This window comes from Monodelphis domestica, chromosome 4, assembly GCF_027887165.1.
Source record: "Monodelphis domestica isolate mMonDom1 chromosome 4, mMonDom1.pri, whole genome shotgun sequence".
Classification (NCBI taxonomy): Eukaryota; Metazoa; Chordata; class Mammalia; order Didelphimorphia; family Didelphidae; genus Monodelphis; species Monodelphis domestica.
In genome coordinates, this window is record NC_077230.1 from 416,276,419 (window position 1) to 416,298,877 (window position 22,459).

Here is a 22,459-nt window from a genome sequence, read left to right on the forward strand (position 1 = left end):
CATTGAGTCACCTGGGTGCCCCACTTTATAAACTCTAATAAAACTCCATCTGGTGCATCTCCATGATCTTTCTGCTTCCAACCTCTACCCTCTCCAATCTGTTCTCCATGTGGCTGCCAGGGACCTTCCTAATTCAGGGCTGATTTGGCTACTCTGTGGCTCCCTATTACATCCATGCTCTCCTCTGAATTCCTTGTAGGGCATTTCAAACTCTTCCCACCTGGCCCCTTCCTAATCTTGCCAAGCTTCTTCCATTCTACTGCCTGGCCTCTTTGCCCACCAGTGATTCCACTATCTTTCCCCTCCTCGCCCCTGAGATTCTATCTCCAAACTTCATTCTTTTGTCCTGGCCACCCCGCTCCCCCCCCATACCCAGCTTTAGCTTCCTGCACACACCTCGTCTTAGAATCTTGGAATCTCTCTCTGGCTTTCTTTAAGACTTAGCTGGCTCAGTGCCTTCTTTTATATTTTATTTTATTTTAGCCCTGCAGCACTCAGTCTTCCCAGGCAGTCTCCCAAGCAAGGCCCAACCCTGCTTCTCTTCTAAGATCAGAGATCAGGTGCATTCAGAGTGGTATGGTGGTAGACTCAGTGCCTTGCTTTTCTTTTCTTTTTTCTTCCTAACCCTAACATTTAGCACAGTGCCTAGTACATTGCCAGCAATTCTCTCTCTCTCTCTTTCCTTCTCTGACTCTTCCCCTCTCCCTCCATCTCTCTCTCCCCTCTCCCTCTGTCTATCTGTCTGTCTCTGTCTGTCTCTCCCCCTCTCCTTCTTTCTCTCCCTTCCCCTCCTTCTCCGTTCCTCTCCTTCCCTCTCTCTCTCCCCACCTCTCCCTCTCTCTCTGTTGGTCTCTCCCTCTGTTTGTCTGTCTCTATTTCTCCCCCTCTCTCCCTCCCTTCTCTCTCTCCCATGTATACCGGTTGTCCCCCATGCATGACAGCAACCAGTTTCTGATGACCATCACTCCCTTGGTACAATAATACTCCTAAACCTTCCAAGCTATGTGGATCAAAAGGCTTGTCTGGTTCTGTATAGGCCAACACTGGTATATGTGTGGGATAAATGAAGATAGGGCTGTGGGTAGAGCACCAGGCCTGGAGTCAGGAAGACCTGAGTTCAAATTCAGCCTCAGACACTTACTAGCTTTGTGGCTGGGGGCCCTGTTGGCCTCAGTTTTCTCATCTGCCCAATGAGCTGGAGAAGGAAATAACTAGCCACTCTAGTATCTTTGCTAAGAAAACCCTAAATGGGGTCATAAAGAGTCAGACCTAACTGAATACAACTAAACAATTGATCAAATCTTGAACAGTTAGACTATTTACATTTTTCTGCTCACTGATTGCCTCATGAATCTTGTTTCTTCATAATCTTAAGATAATTCTAAGAAGAATGAAGTTTTTCCTCACCTTCTTTCTGTTTTCTCCCCATCTCCTCATAGATCCAAGTAAAACACACACACACATTCTCTCTCTGAATCCAAAAGGAGAAGTTACTTAAAGGATGTCCAATACTACTAACTCCTGGCTTCTGTTCCTTTAAAGAGAAGGTAACAGTTTCTTTTGCTTTTGAAGAACATGGAATGTACTCTGGGATTCCCCAAATTGCTAGTACCTTCCCCCCAAACTACCTGTCTATTTTTTATTTATTTGGGGATTTTTATTCTGTAACTCTCAGTAAACATTTATTGAACATCTATTATGTACCAATGCTGGGGATACAGGGAAAGACCCCAAACACTCTTCTCTTCCATCTTAGAATCAATACTGAATATCAGTTCCAAGGCAGAAGAGTGGTAAGGGCTAGGCAATGGGGATTAAGTGACTTGCCCAGGGTCACACAGCTGGGAAGTGTCTGAGGTCAAATTTGAACCCAGGACCTCCCATCTCTGGGCCTGGTTCTTATCCACTGAGCTACCCAGCTGCCCCCTCCATCCCCCAATTTGACAGAGTTGGAAACTGAGGCTTTTAGAGTTAGGGCTGGGAAGGTCATCACACCTAATCCCATAATTTTAGAGGGGGGAAACTGAGGCCCAGAACTGGCACCCTGAGATCATTTATGGCAAAGTAGGGATTTGAACTTGGAATGTAAGCTCCCTAGGGGTAGGGACCCCCTTTGTCTCTGTCTGTCTGTCTCTCCTTCCCTCTCTTTCTCTCTTTTCTCTCCCCTTTGCTCTCATCTCCCTCCTTTCTTCCCCTTCTCTCTCCAGTCCCCCTCCCAAAATAATGGCCTCACCTCCATCCCGCCCGCCCGCACCACTGACTGCCTCCTCCCGGCCTTAGAACCGGAAAGCCGCCGTCTGGGGCGGAGCCTCGGCAGGACGAGGGGGCAGGGCCCTGGAGGGGCCGCCCCTGTGAAGCGCGGGGCACGCTGGGAGAGGAAGCGGAGCCCACGCTGCGCAGCGTGGATCATGGCGGTGTCAGCAGAGCTCCCGCGCGGCGCCGGACGGAGGTACGTAGCGGGGGGCGCGTAGGGGCGGCCGCCGCGGACACGTGGGTTCGGCTTCTTCTGGGGAGCCTGGAGATCATTGTTTCTCTCCTTTCCCTCCCCTTGTTCTCATTTCGCAGACGAGGAAACTGAGGCTGGGGAGGAGACGGACTTGGGACACTTGGGGAGGTTCCGGCGGGGAAAGGAGGCAGTTTACCCTCCGTCCTCTCAATCTCAGGGAAGGAGCAGGGAACCAGCACTTATTAGTCGCCTGCTGTGTGTCAGGCTCCGCCTACGGAGCGCTTTACAAGGCTCTCCTTTGGAACCTTAGGGGAGGGCGCAGGGGCTCAGGCTATCCCTATTTTACATACGGGGAAACTGGCAGCACGCTCCGAAGTCGCTTCCGGGCAGGGCCTCGTAGTTAGTCTTTATCTGAAGCAGGATTTAAACTCGAGGATTCCTGACTCCCTCTATCTTCTGAACGTTCTTTCCCCCCCTTCCCCCCAGTATCTAATGGACTTGGACAAGTCACTTCCCCACGGGCCTCAGTTTCCTCTTCTGCAAAATGAGGGCAGGGTGTCAGTGGCATCCAGTGACCCCTCAAGCCCCCTCTGGCCCTAAACTCTGATCCAGAAGTATGTGCAAACTAGGTGTAAAGGGGAGGGAGAGGCGGGTGGGAGTGGACCGCAGCTGTCTCCAATGAGAGGCTTTGAAGAAAGTCGGGGATTCTAGGAGGCCAAGGGGAGGCGGGCGTGCGAGGTGGGGGCGGGGCTTGCTAATGTTAGAGCCAGTAAGAATGATCCTATTAATGACATACGATGACAATTACTTCCTAGTCAGTTTCCAGGCCTAGCTTACTGTGTGTCCTCAGACACTTCCTAGCCCTTCCCTGGAGCTGATACTTGCTATTCTAAGGGGAAGGTGAGGTTATTAAAGAAAACAGAGTTAGTTTCAGCTCCTCCTCAGGAGGCTTCTGTGACATTTTGCAGTTGTGGAAACTGAGGTTTGTGGGAGGTGACTGAGGCAGAAGTTGGCTTTCTGGGTTCTCACCACCAGACCCCCTGCTTATCATTTTGCAGGAAGCTTGCTGAGCTGAGCGTGGATGAGTTCCTCACCTCCGGCTTTGACTCGGAACTGGACAGCGGGTCCGAGGAGGAAGAAGAGGCAGCTCTGCCCCCCAAGGGAGCCCGGGGTGCAAAGCCGAGCCCAGCCCCCAAGAGGAAGCCGATTGCCCAGGAGGGACCGGCCACAAAGTAAGCAGGCCTGTGCCCCGGGTCCTTCCCTCTTCCTCCCATGTCCCTAGCCGCACACAGCGCTCTCTCTGTAGCGATTGCCCTGGATTCTGACCCTGTGGCCACCCGGCTCCTCACACTTACACCGAGATGCTGCCCATTCTCTGGGCGCTTGTCTTCTGTAAGAAGGACCTGCTTGGGGTAGGGGGTTCTCTGTGGGCAAAGAGCCGGGCCTGGAGTTGAGAAGTTTGGGGTTCAATTCTAGTCTCTGACACTTCCTCCCTGGGTGAAGTCCCTTAACCACAGTGCCACAGTCTCAGAGTGGTCACTGGGACAGTCGGGATTTAGTGAGAAAGAAAGACTTGCTAAGAGCAGTGCTTGGGAGGCTGTGGGCCCAGGGGCCTTTCAGACAGACAGACAGACAGACAGCAGGAGGTTATGATAGACATTAAGTGTCTCAGAAGGGGCACCAGCCCTTACCCTGAGAGGCAGGGGGAGCAGGGGTACTTCCTCCTCGAGTCTCTGCCATGGAGGGGGCTGGGAATAGGTGCCAAGTGTTCCAGCCTCAGCTTGCCCAGATTTCCCAGCTCCCAGGCCAACCTGTCCATCTCTTCTTGCATGAATTTGCCTCCCCTTCATAGCACCCACAAAAAGTGCTTCCCTTGAAGACTTTCGGGGATGGGACTCTCCCTCCCTCTCCAAATGGCCCATTTCCACTCTCCAGCATTTTCTTCTGGGACTAAGGAGGCCTATCTTGAATGGGCATCCTGGCCCGAGCGGGGCAAGGCTTCCCACGCAGCAGCCCTCAGGTGCTTAGAGGCCATTCTCAAGCCATCTCTGAGTTTCCTTTTCTAAAGGATAAATGTCCCCCAGGCTCGTCAGCTGGTGTGGAGGGCTGTCTTTGTTACCTCTTCTCCATTGGTGGTTGTGAAGTCATGTCTGACTCTGACTCCATTGGGGGTTTTCCTGGTAGAGACACTGTAGTGATTAGCTGTTTCCTGCTCCAGCTCATTTTGCAGATGATGAAACCGAGGCCAACAGGGTAAAGTGATCTGCCCAGGGCCACACAGATAGGAAGTGTCTGAGGCCTGATGTGAACCTGATCAGGACTTCCTGACTGTAGGCTCAATGCTTTCCCCACTGTGCCGTCTATGTGCCATCATTCTGCCGCATGCTCACCAGCATCCCTCTTAAGCCATAACGTCCAGCTCTGGGCACAGTAGTCTAGATGAGACCTGACCAAGGCAGGGTATATACTTGCTTGTTACCTTTACCTTCTCCTTTTCAGAAGCCTTTCTTGATGTAGCCCAGGATCTCATCAGCTTTTTCTACTGCTGACTCAATTTGAACTTGAGGGTCCCTTAAAATCCAGATCTTTTTTTCAGACAAGCTTGGGGCCTACTAATATCCCCAGATCTTTTTTTCAGTCAAGCTGCTGCTTTCTGACCATACCCCCCCCTCCTCCATCCTATAATGCAACATTTGGGGGTTTTTTTGGAATCCATATGTAAGATTCCACATTATTTCTATTGAATTTCATCTTTTATTTTTCCTGGTGCCTACCAAGATCTATTTGGATCATCTGCATATTTGGTGATGCCAAATTGTGGGAACCATTGATAAAAATGTTAAACAGCATAGAGCTGGATCTAGAGCCTGGGGACACTTGAAAACACCAGCTGTGCTGCCGTTAGTTGTTGAACATGCTTTGAGTCCAACTATGTAGGCAGGCCTTTGTCTATCTGACTCTCACCTAGCTCACCTTTCTGGTATAAGGGGCATCTTGGGGGCTCAGTGGATTGAGACCCAGACCCAGAGATAGGAGGTCCCGGGTTCAGGTCTGTCCCTGGGTACTTTCTGACTGTGTGACCCTAGGCAAGTCACTTAGCTCCCCTGACTAGCCCTTATACTGGGTTATACAAATGTTATCACTTATACCTATTTCCATATTAATCATTTTTGCAACCAAACCCTCCATTCATGATAAATTATGTTTTTCTTCTGCTGTTTCTACTCCCACAGTTCTTTCTCTCGATGTGGAGAGCTTTCTTTCACCTATGTCCCTAGAGATTGTCCTGGATCCTTGCATTGCTGCTAGTAGAGAAGTCCATTACACTGGATTGTGCCACAGTGTATCAGTCTCTGTGTACATTGTTCTCCTGGCTCTGCTCCTTTCACTCTGCATCAATTCCTGGAGATCTTTCCAGTTCACATGGAATTCCTCCAGTTCATCATTCCTTTTAGCACAATAATATTCCATCACCATCATATACCACAATTTGTTCAGCCATTCCCCAAAGGACACTGCCACCCCCAAGTTGTTCTAATTTTTTGCCACCACAAAGAGCGCAACTATCAATATTTTTGTACAAGTTATTTTCCTGTGATCTCTTTGAGGTACAAACCCAGCAGTGGTATTGTTAGATCAAAGGGAAGGCAGTATTTTAAAGCCCTTTGGGCATAATTCCAGATTGCCCTCCAGCATGGTTGGATGAATTCACAACTCCACCAGCAGTGTAGTAGTATCCCAATTTTGCAATATCCTCCAACATTTATTATTTTCTTTACTGTCATATTGGCCAATCTGCTATCTGTGAGGTGGTACCTCAGCATTGTTTTGATTTGCATTTCTCTATATCAGTAGGGATTTAGAACATTCCTTTTCATGTCATTATTGACAGTTTTGATTTCTTCATCTGAAAATTGCCTATTCGTATCCCTTGACCATTTGTCAATTGGGGAATGGCTTGATTTCTTGTATATTTGTATATGTTCTTTATAAGTTGGAGAAATTAGACCTTTGTCAGAGGTTTTGTTTTGGAAAATTTTTTTCCCAGTTTGTTGCTTCCCTTCTAATTTTGGTTGTTTTGGTTTTGTTTTTACAAAATCTTTTTAATTTAATGTAATCAGAATTATTCATTTTACATTTTATATTGCTCTATCTCTTGCTTGGTCTTTTTTTTTTTAATTTAATTAATTTAGAATATTTTTCCATGGTTACAGGATTCATGTTCTTTCTCTCCCCTCCTCCCAACTCCCTCCCATAGCTGACCAAATCCTCTGTGTTTTACACGTGTCATTGATCAAGACCCATTTCCATACCATTAATATTTGCACTAGGATAATTGTTTAGAGTCTTCATCCCCAATCACATTCCCATTAACCCATGTGATCAAGTAGTTTGTGTGTGTGTGTGTGTGTGTGTGTGTGTGTACATAGTTCTTCCTCTGGATGTGGATAGTGTTCTTTCTCATAAGTCCCTCAATTGTCCTGAGTCATTGCATTACTGCTAGTATAGAAGTTCATTACATTTGATTGTGCCACAGTGTATCCATCTCTGTGTACAATGTTCTCCTGGTTCTGCTCCTTTTACTCTGCAACAATTCCTGGAGATCGTCCCAGTTCACATGGAATCCCTCCAGTTCATTAATCCTTTGAGCACAATAGTATTCCATCACCAACAGATACCACAATTTGTTCAGCTATTCCCCAATTGAAGGGCAGCCCCTCATTTTCCAACTTTTTGCTGCCACAAAGAGTGCAGCTATGAATATTTTGGTATAAGTCTTTTTCCTTATTCTTCTTTGATCTTAAATTCTTTCCTTTCCCATAGATCTGACAGGTAAGCTATTCTATGTTCACATAATTTACTTATAGTTTTCTTCTTTATATTTAAGTCATTCACTCATTCTGAATTAATCTTGGTATAGGGCCTGGTATAAATTCTAAGACAGAAGTGAGGGTTTTTTGTTTTTTTTTCCCAAACTTTTACCTTCCATCTTAGAATCAAGACTGTGTATTGGTTCTAAGACAGAAGAGCAATAAGGGCCAGGGAAGGGGGATTAAGTGACTTGCCCAGGGTCACACAGCCAGGAAGTATTTGAGGACAGACTTGAACCCAGGTCTACCTGTCTCCAGACCTGGCTTTATCCACTGAGCCCCCTTAGGCAGGCTGCCTAGGCAAGTAAGGACTTAAAAAAAAAAGACTAGACAAGGACCTTTCTTTATCAAATACTTTGCTCTGTGTCTAGTGGCTCTACAGCCTTCCTGAAGCATTATTTATTCCTGAGTGCTAACTGGCTGCAGACAGTGGCAGGGGAGGGGCTGCCTGCACAGCCTGTGCTTGGTGGGCCAAGGTAGGCTGCTGCTTTCTGCCCCCTTTCCTGTGTTCTCTAGCTGTCTCTGATGCCCATCCTGGGATTTTCTTAGAAGTTGAGAGACCCTAGTTCTGAAAGCTCTTACCTTTTTCAGACTAGCTGCTGGTTTATTGGTGGGGTCCATTTTTTTTGGATCTTTGGTGTTGGACTGGGACAGGCAGAAGGCTGCTTCTGGTGTTGGGGCTCCGGGTTTGAATCCCAGCTCTGCTAAGATCTGTCTGTGTGACCTCTGTGGCCCTCTGTCTCCCTTTCTGTAAGAGGATGTGTGATCCCTTGTCTCTCTGGTCCTGCAACCTTTCAGGTCTCTTTGGTCTCTGCTCTTGGAGGCTGTGGCTTCCTCCTTCTCCCCTTCAGATTTCTCTTCATTGATTTGGCTTTTGTTTAGGCCATATCTCTTTGGACACTGCCATGGGTCCTGACTTCGCGTGACCTATAAATCAATTGGGTAATTGTGGAAGTCTTGGTTGTGACCAAAGAGGCAAGAGGCCACCTGGGACCAAGCATGTATTCTCTGGGATTCTCTGCTAATGATGGCCACCTGAATGAGAGGGGGAGGACCTTCGTGACTGGAGGAGAGGCCCTGCTGTCTCCTCCCCAACAAGGAGGGAAGGATAGGGAGCCCCCCACTCCCACCCCTCCTCTTCTGCTCTTTTCATGAGGGAGGATGTTGTTCTGGCTTCTGATGGCTGTTTCCATCTGCCAGGGAGCCTCTGACATGGTCCCCCAGCCCTTTACTGCCCCTCCTCGGCCTCCTTCCCACCTTGAGACTCCTGGGGTTGATGTAGCATTCCCAGTGGATCAGTTACTGCAGAGCCCGGGTATTGCCAGCTGATGGCTGCCTCGTGGGTTGGTGTCTGTCCTCCTGGCCGGCCCATCCTTCAGTCCCCGGCGGGGCATCTGTCCAGCTCAGGTGCACCTGGGCTCCCCCAAATGCTTGGGGTGGGGCCAGAGATACTCCCACGCATCCAGAATCCCACAAGATTGCCCAGAGAACCCACAATCTGGGCTTCTCTGGCCTGCTCCTGCTGTTCCACTTTGGATCCCTCCCTTTCTCCTCTCTAGCCTCTTCAATGGATTTTTCACACCCTCGTCTCTGGGGCTTGGCCCCGGCCACACCCCTGCCTGGAAGGCTCTCTTTTCTCTCCTCCACCTCCCGGCTTCCTCCCAGGCTTTCTTCTGTAGGCCTGACCGGTCCCCTGGGAGATCACCTCTGTTATAATGAAGCTCTTTGGGGTGGGGGGACCTCCTGGAGGGCCAAGCGTCTCCATTTCCAGCCCAGGTGCAGCCCGGGTTCGAGAGGCTGACCGAACCCCGCTCTGCCTTTGGTCTGCAGGAAGCTGAGGCAGGGCCGGGCGTCCGAACACAAGGACCAGCTCTCGAGGCTCAAGGACAAGGACCCCGAGTTCTACCAGTTTCTGCAGGAGAACGACCAGACGCTGCTCAACTTCGATGACTCGGACAGCTCCGAGGACGAGGAGACATTCCACACGCTCCCCGATGAGCTCGAGGTTGGGAGAGGCCACCACTAGAGGGGGCATCCCAGGCAGGGGCACAGCCTGGGCATGGGCCTGGGGACGGGAGACACTGCCATGTGTGGGGCCAGAAGCAAGGCAGCCCAGCCAGATGCGAGGCCAGTGTAGGGAGGCAGGTGTGTACGGATGGATGGATGGATGGATGGATGGATGGATGGATGGATGGATGGATGGATGGCCTGCCCAGAGGCCCAAGGCCTGAGGCCAGTGCCGCTGTTGTCCCCTCCCCCCCGACCCTGGGGGAGCTCCTGGCACACGGTCGGTTCCCTTCTTGCCTCTGCACCCGGCCCCCTGCGGTGCTCGGCCCATTGTGGGTGTTTCTGGGGTGCTGAGCCTCCCTGAGGGGGCCATCTGTTCCCCCTGAGGCCCCCCCACCTGTCCTACCTTAGAGCCGCTGCCCTGAGGGGCTGGGCTGGGGGAGGGACCCCCTTGCAGGCCAGACCTGTCTGTACAGAGAAGGCAGATAATCAGCAGGAGGAGGGCCCAGAAAACTTCCTGTAGGAGGGGGCATTTTGGCTGGGACCTGCAGTGGCGGGGTGACCAGGGGTGGCAGCGCCTGAGGAGGCAGAGGTGCGAGGGAGCCACATCTGGGGTAGGGGACGGGAAAGATCCCACCTTTGATCCGCAGGAGGCCAGCGAGGATGGCGATGGCGAGGGGGAGGCCGAGGGGGCGCCGAGCTCCCAGAAGAGCCGCTCCAAGAAGACCCAACTGACCCTTGAGATGGTGGCGCGCTGGAGAGAGTCGGCCAAGGTGAGGCCGGGCGTGCCTGCGCTCTGACCGCAACGGCCAGGCCAGATTCCTTTGGCTGCCCAGAGAGGTGCCTACTTTGTACAGATGTGGAAACTGAGGCACGGGGGGGTCAGCCCCTTCTGTGGTGGAGGCGGGACTCTGGGTCTCCCTGTGGGGAGTCTCCAGCCTCGTCTGCACTAGCTTCACAGATGCCCTCAGACGAGGGTCACCGACCACCCTCACTGTCTCTGGCAGATGCCTCTCATGGGGAAACTGAGGCCCCGAGAGCCCCCGTGCTCCAGGCCCTCCCCCCTGCCTGCCGGGCAGCTCTGGTTGTACTGCCGACCTCTGTTCCCTCCACTATAAAATGGGGATGATGACAGCAGCCGCCTCCCAGGGAGGTTGGGAGGATCAACGAGAGAGCGAGGGTGGAGCGCTGAGCTGGCACCCCACACGCGGGGAACCGAGGCCAGGCCCCGGGGCTGTGACACCCCCGTGTCCTGCCTGTTTCCAGAAGGACCTCTCTCCTCGCCTCTTCCATGAAGTCCTCCAGGCTTTTCGGGCTGCTGTGTCCACCACCTATGAGGGCAAGGATGGCCAAGAGCCCAGCAAGTTCCGCATCTCGGACAGTGCAGGTGAGCCAGGCAGGAAGGATTGCGGCCCCCCCCCCCCCCCCCCCGCATGTGTGTGTGTGCGCGTGCGCGCGCACGTGACCGTGTGTGACTCTCATGTGCCCCCTCCCCCGCAGTGTTCAACGCCATCATCACCTTCTGCATCCGGGATCTCTTCGGGGGTGTCCAGAAGCTGCTGCAGCTGAAGCTGCCCAAGGACAGCACCAAGTAAGGGAGGGGTGGGGGACGCCCTCTGCGAAGTGAAGGATTCTGGGGCCCCGGAGGAGCTGGGGGAGGGGTGGGTATTGTTCAATCATTTCTTGGTCCTGAGTGAGGGGGTTGGTTTGGGGGCTCCCCTGGGGCAGCTCCTGCTTTGGGGCTTTAGATCCGCCTTTCCCGGCCTGCGAGGATGTCCTCTGTGGCTCTTCAGATGGACTCTGCTGCCGGACGGGCGCCCGGAGCTGTGGGGGAGGGCGCTGGGGCTCAGGAGGGCCGCCGGCCTGGCCTCTCTTCCAGGCTGCTGCAGCCGTCCAGCAGCCCCCTGTGGGCCAAACTGCGCCTGGACATCAAGTCCTACCTGAACACGGTCATCCAGGTACGGGGGTCGATAAGGGGGGGTGTCCAGTGTGGGGGAGCCCCAGGCGGCTGACCCCGCCTCTCCGGCCCCCCAGCTCCTGTCCTGCCTGACCGAGGCGTCCGTGACGGCCGCCGTCCTGCAGCACGTCGTGGCCACCGTCCCGTATTACCTCACCTTCCCCAAGCACTGCCGCGTCCTGCTCAAGGTGAGGCCCACGTCCGGGGGGGCTTCTCAGGGTTCCTGTGTCCTTGGGATGGACAGACTGCCCCCCACCCTGCCCCCGTGTGTGCCCCCCCCGCCCTGCCCCGGCTTGTGCCCCCCCCGCCCTGCCCCCGCTTTTGTGCCCCCCCCTGCTCTGGGGGGCTCTGCCTGGGGTCGTCCGCCAGGCGCTCAGGGCCGCTCTCTGTGCCAGAGGATGGTGGCGCTGTGGAGCACCGGCGAGGAGACAGTGCGCGTCATGGCCTTCCTGGTCCTCAACAAAGTCTGCCGCCACCAGCGCGACGCCTTCCTGAGCCCCGTCCTCAAGGTGAGGCCTGGGGGGGTCGGGGGGGGGTCGAGGTCAAACCCTGCCTCAGTTTCCCCCATCCGGCATCGAGCCGCCGGTGACCCGCACCCTCCTCCCCTGACAGCAAATGTACATCTCCTACGTGAAGAACTGCAAGTTCACGTCACCCAACGCGCTCCCCATGATCAACTTCATGCAGCGCACGCTGACGGAGATGTGCGCGCTGGACCCCAGCCTCTCCTACCAGCACGCCTTCCTCTACATCCGCCAGCTCGCCATCCACCTGCGCAACGCCATGACCATGAACAAGAAGGTGGGGGGGGCGGGGGGGGGCGGGCGGGCCGGAGCCTCCCGGAGGGAGCCTGTCCGTGGGGCCCTGAGCCTCTCACAGGAGCACCCCTCCCCCGCAGGAGACCTTCCAGGCCGTGTACAACTGGCAGTACGTGCACTGCCTGCTCCTGTGGTGCCGCGTCCTGAGCAGCGTGCAGCCCCGCCACGTGCTCGAGCCCCTGCTCTACCCGCTCACCCAAGTCATCATCGGCTGCATCAAGTGAGCCCCGCAGCGTGTGCGCGTTACTTGTCTGTGTCTGGGTGTCCGGGTGTGTCTCCCCGCTCGGCCAGCAGGTGGGGCTCTTTCCCAGCACGAGCCGAGGGGGAGGGGGAGGGGGGAGCAAATGTGCTCCTGCCAGATAAGGACCAGCCCTGAGGAGGGCATTAAAAATGCAGGACGGCTGTGGGGAGCCCCGGGAGGAGTTTCAAGGCCCCCCTCCTGCTTTCCCAAGTGGGGGAGGGGCCTTCTCTGCCCCTACAAGGGGGGCCAGCATGGGGGGCCCCTGGCCTCCCCTCACGCCTTGCTGCCCCCAGGCTGGTCCCCACGGCGCGCTTCTACCCGCTGAGGATGCACTGCGTGCGGGCCCTGACGCTGCTCTCGGACAGCACGGGCACCTTCGTGCCTGTCCTGCCCTTCATCCTGGAGGTGAGTTGGGGCTGGTGCAGAGGCCCGGGCCGCCCGCTGCCAGCACTGTGGTCAGCCCCGGAAGGAAGGGGGGGCAGCTGCAAAGGGCCCTCGGAAACCACATCCTCTCACCCACCGTCTCCCACCTCCGGCCCTTGGCTCCCCGAGCTGCCTCTGACACACCTCTCGGCCTCTCATGTCCGGCCGGCTGGGCCACATCCGCCAAGGCCCCCCCCAGGCCAGGCCCCTCCCCCCCCCCCAGGCTCTGGGGATCCATCAGATAAGTGTGGGCCGGCCTCCCTCCCCCAGGAGGGGTGGCTGCAGGGGGAAGCCGGCGGGGGAGGGGCAGAGGAGCCGCGCTTGCCCCGCCCCCAGGCTCTGCTCCGACTCAGTTTCCCCATCAGTAAAAGGGCAATGATTATAGCTCCTCCCTGGAGCTGGCTGGGGCACCCGGGAGGCGGGGCCTCCCCTTTCTCAGGCCCCTCCCCCTCCCCCCCCTCTGGTGCGGTGACCTCTGCGATCAATACCATTTGGGGGAAAAACATCATCGTGTATAACGAGGTTTGCAGTATTGATTATCCGGGGAGGAACGTTTAATTTTTTATTTCCATGGGGCCGCCTCACTGGCTCCCAGCTGACCCCTGGTGGGGGGGGAGGCCCGAGGCTGGCCTGCATTTCAGTGGCACTGAGGTCTTCCCCTACAGATGGGTCAGGGCCGTTATTATCCCCCGTTTACAGATGAGGAAACTGAGGCAGCCAGCAGGGAAGTGATTTTCCTGGGACCACGTAGCTAGGAAATATGTGAGACAAGATTCAAACCCAGATCCTCCTGATCTGGGGCACCAGCAGCTGCCTAGATAATGGTGCAGCTGCTGCTGGGACTTCCCTGTCACTTCGAAGTGGGAAGATACACATTGGTATGGGGGAGGGGGTGACCCCCTGGAGATGGCCAGAATGGGGGTTCTTCTGATCCTCCCTGGCCGCCAAAGCACAGCAGCCCCCCCTTGACCCACCAGCCTCGGTTTCTCCATCTGTCAGACAAGCTGGGCACGGCAGACCCCGAACTGTCCATCCTGGGCCCGGCCCTGGTGAAAGTTGTGTCCTCAGCCCTCTGAGGGTGGGGGGGGAAGGGTTTCCGGGGCAGCCCGGCAGGCATGAGGATAGATTGTCGGGGTTCCTCCTGTGTGGGAAACCTACCCACGGGATGGGCTGCCCCCTTTCCTGTCTCTGTCATGCTGGACTTGGGGCCCCCAAGTTTTTGTAGGGGCCTTGGGTCCCCTCAGCCTCCTCAGAGCCCCTGTAGAGCCATGGAGCCCCCACAGAGCCCCCGGACTGGGGGAATGCTGGCCCCCGAGGGGTGCCGGGAGGGTCCCTGAGCTCAGACTGCGTTTTCCTGCAGATCTTCCAGCAAGTGGACTTCAACAGGAAGCCCGGGCGGATGAGTGCCAAGCCCATCAACTTCGCCGTGATCCTCAAGCTGTCTAACGTCAACCTGCAGGAGAAGGCCTACCGGGTACGGGGGCAGGCTGGGCGGCCTCTGGCCCCGGCGGAGAGCCTCTCCGCCGGGCTCCTGTCCTGGGCCGGGTGGCCCCTGTCTGTGGGGTACCAGGGAGCCGGGCCGGGCCGGGGGGCAGCTCTCTGGGTGCCCGTGAAGAGTGCCCGCAGCGGCTGAGCCCCGTCCCCTTCTCCAGGACGGCCTCATCGAACAGCTCTACGACCTGAGCCTCGAGTATCTCCACAGCCAGGCCTGTGCCATCGGCTTCCCGGAGCTGGCCCTGCCCGCCATCCTCCAGGTGAGCATCGGGGCACGTGCCCGGGCAGGGGTCGTGGGAGGCGACCTGAACTCGGCCCATCCAGCCACAAATGCCGACTGAATACCTCCTGCATGCCAGGGAGCCAGGGTGAAGGCGGGGCTTGTGCCCGCGCTCTGGGGGCACGCTGGGGAGGCTGGAGGGCACCGAAGTGCCCGCTCTCACACGCCACCGAGGGCTAGAGCGGGGCACCTGGACAGCCGGACCCGGAAACCCAGGCGGTCTGGCCTCCATCCCCCATCTGAGAAGTGGGCAGCCAGGACATGAGTTCCTTCCTCGCCGGCCCCCTGCAGCGTAGAAGCGCGAGCTTCCCCTTCCACCTTCCCTCCCTCCCAAGGCGGGACCAGCCCCCCCCCCCGACCCCCCATGTTTCCAATGGGGGAGGGGCGCGGTCCTCTCTGGGCGCGGCGCTATGGAGCCTGCCCGGCAGGGAGAAGGCACAGCCAAGCCTGGGAGAGGCAGGCCGGACAGGTGGGCGGGCGGGCTTCTGTGGCACTGTGGGTGCAGCTGAGGTGCAGGGCATTCCGGGGTGGCCGTCACAGCAGGGAGCCTTCTCTCCTCTCCCCCTCTTTCCCCTTCTCTCCCCTTTGGCCTTCACAGCGGACTCCTTTCTCAGAGCACCGGCCGTGTGCCTGGTCCTGTGCCCGGCGGCCCCTCAGAAGCCGACGTTCCTCCGCACAAGCGTGGCCGCCCGGGGCGGGTGGGCGGCCCTTCAGCTGGGGAGGTGGCAGGAAGGGGCGGGCTGGGAAGAGACTTCGGGGCAAGCAGCAGCCGAGGGGGCCCCCCCACTCGTGCCTCGCTCGCTTGGGACGCGTCGCCAGCCCAGCAGCCCTGAGCCCAGCCCTGGCAGAGAGGCCCCAGAGGGCGGCCGGGCTTCGCACCCGCACCCCATCCCTGATGTGGGGCATTTGGGCGTTCCCTAGGGTCGGGCCTGCGGGCATCGTCCGAGGCACTCGGACCAGCTCACGTAGCCAACTCTGGGGTCGCGCCTCGCGGTGACTCGGACCCTTCGTGTCCGGTCCAAGGTCCCTCGGGCCAGCGGATGCCGAGGACGCCCTCTGTCCTGGGAGGGCAGAGCCGGGGGCGGTCCTGGGGCCGCCGTGACGCCTCCTGTCTTCTGGCAGTTCAAATCCTTCCTGAAGGAGTGCAAAGTGGCCAACTACTGCAAGCAGATCCGCCAGCTGCTGGACAAGATCCAGGAGAACGCCGAGTACATCTCGGGCCGGCGGCAGAAGGTCCCCTTCGGCGTGGCTGACCGGCAGGCCGTGGTCAGTGGTGGGGGAGGGGTGGCCACCCGGCACCCTGACCAGGTGCTCGCCTGGCACCGGGCAGAGATGGCCGGTGTCTGGAAGGTGGCCTCGGGGAAGACTAGACGGGCGAGCCAAAGCCCGTCGGGTACCCCGGGAACAGCCGGGCCGCCGTCCCCATCCCAGTGCCTGGGGGCTTTGCTCCCCTCACTTTACCCCTTTGTAGAGACAGAGCTGGGCCGTGCCGTGGGGGTGGCAGGGTGGGGGGCTGGGGCCCCGGATCAGCCCCAGTGAGGGCACACATAGAAAGGCTCCACTCAGCGCCGCGGGGGTGCCTGCCGTCTGGGGGTTCCTGAGGCTGGGGGAGGGGCCGGACTGATCCCGGCTGTCGGGTCCCCCAGGACGCCTGGGAGAAGCAGGTGCGGGCCGAGGGCACCCCCCTGACCCGCTACTACGGCCACTGGAAGAAGCTGAGGGAGAAGGAGATCCTGTTGGAGATCAGCGGCAAAGAGAGGGTGAGGGGGCGGCCCGTGGGCAGGGAGGGCTTCCTGGGCATGAAGAGCAGTCCAAAGGCCCCGGCCCTCCCCATCTTGGGGTCACGGGGCCCGCCCTGGTTTAGGGTGACCCCGGAGGACCAGGCCTGCGCCCGGCTTCCATGGGCCACACTGACCGCCCGCCTCGCGGCCTTCCTCTTCCTCTTCCTCTTCTCCAGCTGGAAGAACTGAATTTCCCAGAGATAAAGCGCCGGAGGCCGGAGGACAGGAAGGAGGAGGACCGCAGGGAATTCAAGGACCTCTTTGACCTGGACACCGACTCTGACGAGGAGGGCGAAGGGCTCTCCGTGAAGGGTGAGGCCCGGCCCCAGGGATGGAGGAGGCTGGACTGTCCAGACAGATTGGCCGCAGCCAGAAGGGGGGATGGGATCACTTTCTTCAAATGCCTGAGAGGCTGGGCGAGCCCAGCAGGGGGAGGTCCGGCCTGAGCCCCGGGTTCAAGGCCGGCCTGCGGTGCCTGGGGTAGGACGGCCGATGGGGAAGGAGCCGTCCCTCCTCCCAGGTCAGCCCGGGCGGCTCAGAGGCTGAGCCGGGCACCCAGCACCGTGACTCCGTCCTCTGGGGTGGCCCGAGCAGGCTCATGACCCCCCCCCCCCCATGGAAGGGCTGTGGTGGGGCGCCCCGGAGCCATGTTCGGGTCAGACCTAAGGCAGAGACAGCACCGGAAGGGGCTCCTGCAGTCACATCTTAGGTGTTCCCCGAGGCTAGGGGCCATCCTCACTCTGGTCAGTCACATTGATTAAGCGCCTACTGTGTGCCCTACGAGACAGACAAGCCAGCCTCTGCCCCGGGAGCCCCGGCCTCATGGCGCAGGGGGAGCTGGGGAGGGAAGCCCGGCGGCTAGGGTGGACCAGAGGAAGGTGCAAGAGGCCTGGAAGGGCTGGGAAAGGGACGGTTAAGGAAGGACTTTTAAAGCCAACAGAGCTTTGCCATGAGGCAGGATTCAAACCCAGAACTTGTGCACCAGCCCAACTTGGAAGCCGATGTGCCCCCCAGGGGGCACGTGGCCCAAGGGGAGATCAGGAGGGGCGGCTCCTGCCTGCCCCCAGGCACAGCGCTTTTGCCTCAGTTTACTCTCTGGGCAGAAGCCCGCCCTCTCCAGCTTGGCTGTGTTCTGGGCCACCTCCCAGCCCCGGCTTGGAGCTCACGAGGGAAGGGGCCGGGCCAGAAACCCATGGCCGCCTTGCAGACCCGCCAGACCCTGGTCCCTGCTGTGGCAGCCCTGATCCTGAGGGTGGGCACTCTCGGGGGTCAGAGCACAAGTTCTGGTGCCAGGGGAGGTCCAGGTTCCAGTCTTGTCTCTCCCTTATCGTGGGACCCTGGGTGAGTCACTTGCCTGCCTCGGTTTCCTCCCTGAAGCCCCTTTTGGGGGGGCCGCAGAGCTCTTGGGCTCCCTCGTTCCAAAACTGGGAGCATCTTGGGAGGTGCCCGTCCGTTCCCCTCCTTTTCAGTTGAGGAAAGGGAGGCCAGAGAGGTCACGTGGTATGGGGAGGGCCTCACTGACCAGGACTGTCTGAACTGCAGGCAGCGGCGGGCCCAGGGGAGCCCAGGGGGCAGCCGGTGACGGCCTGGGGGACAGCCTGGACGAGTGCTCGAGCCTGAGCGAGGACCCAGAGGACAGCGAGGACGACGTCGAGGACCAGGGCTCCGAGGAGGGTGAGGCTCCTTGCGAGGCTGGGGGGGGGGGCGCCCCTGAGCCTCCGCCCTGCGCAGACCCCGCCTGAGATCCTTAGAGGAATCGGCGCCCTGTTCCTCCAGCCCGTGCTCTCTCCCTCCCCAGGCCCAGGGGAAGGCCCGCGGGTGGCCCCGGCGGAGCTGGAGGACCTGGCGCGGGGCGAGGACGACTTAGTGCAAGACCTGCATCTCTCCGACGAAGACTGAGCCCCGGGCCCATCCACCTGGTCCCTGTGGGGCCTTTATTGGGTTTTCTTGACAATATAAAGAAGCTTAGATGTACCGCAGAGTCTGTAAGAAAAGTGGGTGGCGCGTGCAGTGCGGGGGAGCCTGCCCCTCCCTCGTCCGCCCCAGCTTCCCCTCTTTGGTATGGGTCCAAGTTGCTGGAGCCGCCTGGCCGGGACCCCTGGAACTGCTTGCAGAAATTCTTTGGATTCTTCCCCTCCTGGGCCTCCAGGCCGCGTCCTCTGTGGCTCCTCTTCCCTTTTTTGGCCTCGAGCTGAGCCCAGCCAGGCAGGGCCGCCCGTCGGGGTCCCCGGGGTTAGGAGGGAGGCTTCGGCGTGTCCCCCATCCCCACCGGCAGGGAGGGCGTCCCGTTCTCTTGTTTGGGGGAGCCTCTGCTGGCCGAGAAGCCGCCCCCAAAGGGGGAGGCCGTGTTGGCCGGAGACGAGGGCTGCGGCTCTCCCGGCAGCTCCCTGTCGCCGCCCCGGAGGCCGGGGGCCTGCAGAGGGAAGGCCACGGGGAAGCTGGCCATGTACAAGAGTCTGCCCACACGCTTGGCCACCTGTGAGGGGGGACAAAGCAAAGGGGTCTGCGGGGGGCCATGCCGCGGGGCCAGCCGCCCCCCAGACCCCAGCCCAGGCGGGGGCAGGGCCTCGCTGCCCGGGCGACTCACGTGGGAGCGGATCTTCAGGGCCGGGCCCAGCTTCAGCCCCATGTTGGTCAGCAAGTGTTCCTCGGTGAGCAGGGGCAGCGTCTCCCCGTCGATGGCCTGTTCCCGGAACACCTGCGGACAAAAGGCCCAGGCTGCCGGGCTCAGTTTCTTCTCCCTCTGGGGGCCTCCAGGGAGGCTGCTGCCCCCCACGGCCAGTAGAGGCCAGCGCTCAGAGCCCGAGGATGGCCGAGTGTGCCGCCCGCAGCCCCCCCACCCCGGCCCCTCCCGTACCGGGGCGTACTCTCCGCAGCCGGCCAGGCCACCCACGAAAGTGCACACGTCATCCACGGTCCACTTGCTGACGTCTTCGGGGCCCGCAGCCTCCTCTCCGCCGTCCAAGAACAGCCCCCCCATGGCGCCTGCAGGAGCAGAGGGGGGTCACGGCTGGCCTCCCCCCCCCCGCAGAGCCTTTCAGCGTGCCGCCTGACTCGGGGTGGGGGTCCCCTTGGGTGCACCCCAACCGCAGCCAGGGAGAGGAGTGCGCCACGTACCTGTGTGGAAGTAGGGGCTGACGGCGTAAGGGAGGCTCAGAGGCAGAGGGGGGGGCAGCGGGGGGCCCAGCAGCGGCCCCTTCCCCTCGGCCCTGCCCCCCAGGCCCTGGCCCGGAGAGTCGCCTCTGGGCCCGCCGGCCAGGTCCTTGGGGCCGCCCCCCGCCTCAGCTCGGGAAGCCTCGGCGTCCTCGCTGTCCGAGCCCTTGGAGTCATCTTCTGGGCTGTCCTGGGCCGGGGCTCCTGGACCCGCGGCCTCCTTGGCCTCTCCAGGCCTCCCGGCCCCCTTGCGGGCCACAGGACGCTGCCGGGCCTGCTCTCTGGGGGGCGTCGGGGGGCCGGGGCCCGGGCAGGGGGCTCCGTGGGGGGGGAGGGCCAAGAGGGGGGCAGAGCTGTGCCTCAGCACCAGCATGGCGCTGCGCCGGCGCTGCAGGTCCTCGTGGAGGGAGGCGGGGGGCAGGGAGTGGCTGTCGGGCCCCTCGTGGGTCCGCAGGGCCGGGTGTTCCTGGGGCAGCCCCAGGGGGTCCCCCGTCAGCAGCCTGGGTCTGTGCAGGGTCTCCAGTTCTTTCTGCCGCAGCAGTTCTGCCGACATCTCCAGCCTGGGGGGTCAGGACATCCCCGCTGCAGCCAGCCGGCTCCCCACAGCCTTGAGGCAGCCCAGGCCCCCCTCCTCCCCGGCTCTCTGGCGGCCCTCACCTGGCCAGGCTCTGTTTCCGCAGGAGCTCCTGCTGTCTGGCGAACATCTCGGCCTGAGCGGGCTGAAAGAAGCCGTAGCCTGGGAGAAGGGGGGGGCGGGGCGGTCAGCAGGCCCCGGTGCGCCCCCTCCCCTTGCCCGCAGAGCACCCCCTCCAGCCCGTGGGCCAGTCTGGCGCCCCCCTCACCTGGCGTCTGGCACAAAGCTGACGGCACCCCCAGGAAGGGGGGTCTGAGGTGGGGGCCCAGGGCGATGTGGGGGGCATTCTGGGGCGACAGCAGCGACGGATGGGTCAGGTCCCTGAGGGCGAGAGAAGCAGGCTGAGCCGCAGATGCTCTGGGGAGGAGCCTGCTGGGGGGGGCTCCTTCATTCCCATTTCCCAGAATCTCCCCAGGCCCCCACGGCCCCCCTGCTCAGGCACTAATTGCGCCTCCGCCGCAGGCCGGCCAAGGGGAGGGGGGGCGGTCGATGCGCGGCTCGTTAAAGCCTCCATCAGGCCCTGCCCCCGCCCCCGGCGGCGCCAATTAATCTCGGGCGGCGGCGCGGAGGCGCTGACCTTGGCGGGCGCCGGGCCGGGCTGCGGCGGCGGTAATTACCCCGCTGCGCCGCGGTGAAGCCAGCCCGGGGCTCCCCGCACCCGGGCGGCCAGGGGAGGGGGGAAGGGGGGAAGGCTGCACCATCTGGCTCCTTCCGAGATTCCCCCCCATTTAAAGTTAGCAGAACGGCTGGTGAGTGAGGGGGAGGCCAGCTTTGGGAGGCTCTGTAGCCCCGCCCCCAACTTCCCTCACCCCGCGGGACTCCCGGCCTCCCGGAGAGGCCACATTGCACAGTCTGTGGCCCAGCCCTCGGTTTCCCTTCCGGAGGCCGCAGCTTCGAGTAGGGCTTCCCCCACCCCCTTATGCCCGGAGCGCCTCCCACCGGCGCCCTTTACCTATCAGAGAAGTGCCCAGGGACGGCTGTTTCCCTGTGGGGGGGCAGGCCTTGCTTCCGCCGTGTTCCGACCCCCCCTCCGGCCCCGCCTCCGACTCCAGTGCCCGCAGAACTGCTGGAGGATGAGGGGAGATGGGGCTCCAAGGCCCCGGGGCTCCTCACCGCAGCTGCGGCAGCCACCTCCTGCCTGAGCCTCAGAAGGTCTGTGGAGAGAGCCAGAGGCGGAGAGAGACAAAGAGGAGAGAATCAGAGTCAGAGAGGGAAAGGGAGAGACAGGAGAGAATCAGAGAGGGAAAGGGAGAGACAGAGGAGAGAATCAGGGAGACAGGAGAGAATCGGAGACAGAGAGGAGAGAATCAGGGAGACAGAGATAGAGAGGAGAGAATCAGAGAGGGAAAGGGAGAGACAGAGGAGAGAATCAGGGAGAGGGAAAGGGAGAGACAGGAGAGAATCAGGGAGACAGAGATAGGAGAGAATCAGAGAGAGGGAAAGGGAGAGACAGGAGAGAATCAGGGAGACAGAGAGGAGAGAATCAGGGAGACAGAGATAGAGAGGAGAGAATCAGAGAGAGGGAAAGGGAGAGACAGAGGAGAGAATCAGGGAGACAGAGATAGGAGAGAATCAGAGAGGGAAAGGGAGAGACAGAGGAGAGAGAATCAGAGTCAGAGAGGGAAAGGGGGAGACAGGAGAGAGAATCAGAGTCAGAGAGGGAAAGGGAGACAGAGGAGAGAATCAGGGAGACAGGAGAGAATCGGAGACAGAGGAGAGAATCAGGGAGACAGAGATAGGAGAGAATCAGAGAGGGGAAGGGAGAGACAGAGGAGAGAATCAGAGAGACAGGAGGAGAGAATCAGAGAGAGGGAAAGGGGGAGAGAGAGAGAGAGAGAGAGAGAGAGAGAGAGAGAGAGCCAGAGAAGAGAGAATCAGAGAGAAAGAGAGGAATCAGGGAGACAAGAGAGAGGGAAAGGGAGAGACATAGATAGAGCCACAGCCAGAGAGGAGAGAGAATCAGACACAGAAGGAGAACCAGAGACAGGGAAAGGGAGAGAGCCAGAGACCCCCTGAGCAGGCTGCCTAAGCACCCTGCAGCCATCCCAGGGAGTTGGGGACTCCCACCCAGGAACTTGATACTGGCATGGGACAGGCCTGAGTGGCCTGAGGGCGGCCAGAGGGCAAGACCAAGTCATTTGGATATGGAGAATGTTGAGGAGGTGCAGAGGAGAGCCCAGAGGGGGCATAGGGCATCATGCCAAGAGGGGCCCAGTGGGAAGGGCAGAAACAGGAGCCCAAGGCAAACAGGATGGGGCCCTTTTAGGAGCCAGAAAGTCTCCTAGTTCCACCCTCTGCCTCTCACTTAGGGGGTTTGAGGCTCCCCTGAGAAAGGAGGGAAAGCCCTTCCCACC

General features: G+C 59.4%; 2 protein-coding genes across 6 annotated transcripts in view; one reads left to right on the forward strand and one right to left on the reverse strand.

Moving 5' to 3' along the window:
- The first annotated feature begins 2,297 nt into the window (after positions 1-2,297).
- On the forward strand, positions 2,298-18,292 carry NOC2L (NOC2 like nucleolar associated transcriptional repressor). Its single transcript, XM_056796069.1, has 19 exons — positions 2,298-2,449; positions 3,505-3,678; positions 9,148-9,322; positions 9,975-10,097; positions 10,591-10,711; positions 10,825-10,915; positions 11,204-11,282; positions 11,359-11,469; positions 11,677-11,790; positions 11,894-12,082; positions 12,180-12,319; positions 12,634-12,745; positions 14,124-14,237; positions 14,416-14,517; positions 15,660-15,803; positions 16,184-16,297; positions 16,495-16,630; positions 17,861-17,992; positions 18,117-18,292. Exons 1-19 carry the CDS (start codon positions 2,409-2,411, stop codon positions 18,215-18,217), a joined length of 2,313 nt encoding a protein of 770 aa, XP_056652047.1. The 5' UTR covers positions 2,298-2,408; the 3' UTR covers positions 18,218-18,292.
- SAMD11 (sterile alpha motif domain containing 11) overlaps positions 18,201-22,459 on the reverse strand; it is a 40,716-nt gene continuing 36,457 nt past the window's right edge. For all 5 annotated transcript variants that reach the window (XM_056796066.1, XM_056796065.1, XM_056796064.1 and 2 more), the window contains 7 exons: positions 21,058-21,259; positions 20,314-20,426; positions 20,129-20,207; positions 19,436-20,031; positions 19,176-19,303; positions 18,906-19,016; positions 18,201-18,794 (listed from right to left, as the gene is read on the reverse strand). In XM_056796066.1, coding sequence (XP_056652044.1) covers positions 18,552-18,794; positions 18,906-19,016; positions 19,176-19,303; positions 19,436-20,031; positions 20,129-20,207; positions 20,314-20,426; positions 21,058-21,259 — 1,472 coding nt within the window. In that variant the 3' untranslated portion in view covers positions 18,201-18,551. The remainder of the gene's footprint in view (positions 18,795-18,905; positions 19,017-19,175; positions 19,304-19,435; positions 20,032-20,128; positions 20,208-20,313; positions 20,427-21,057; positions 21,260-22,459) is intronic.

Excerpts from the sequence above, each read along its gene's own strand:
- NOC2L (XM_056796069.1), top strand. The coding sequence starts at position 2,409 with ATGGCGGTGTCAGCAGAGCTCCCGCGCGGCGCCGGACGGAG. Across the intron at positions 2,450-3,504 it reads CCGCGCGGCGCCGGACGGAG|GAAGCTTGCTGAGCTGAGCG; the intron begins GTACGTAGCGGG and ends ATCATTTTGCAG. Across the intron at positions 11,283-11,358 it reads ACCTGAACACGGTCATCCAG|CTCCTGTCCTGCCTGACCGA; the intron begins GTACGGGGGTCG and ends CCGGCCCCCCAG.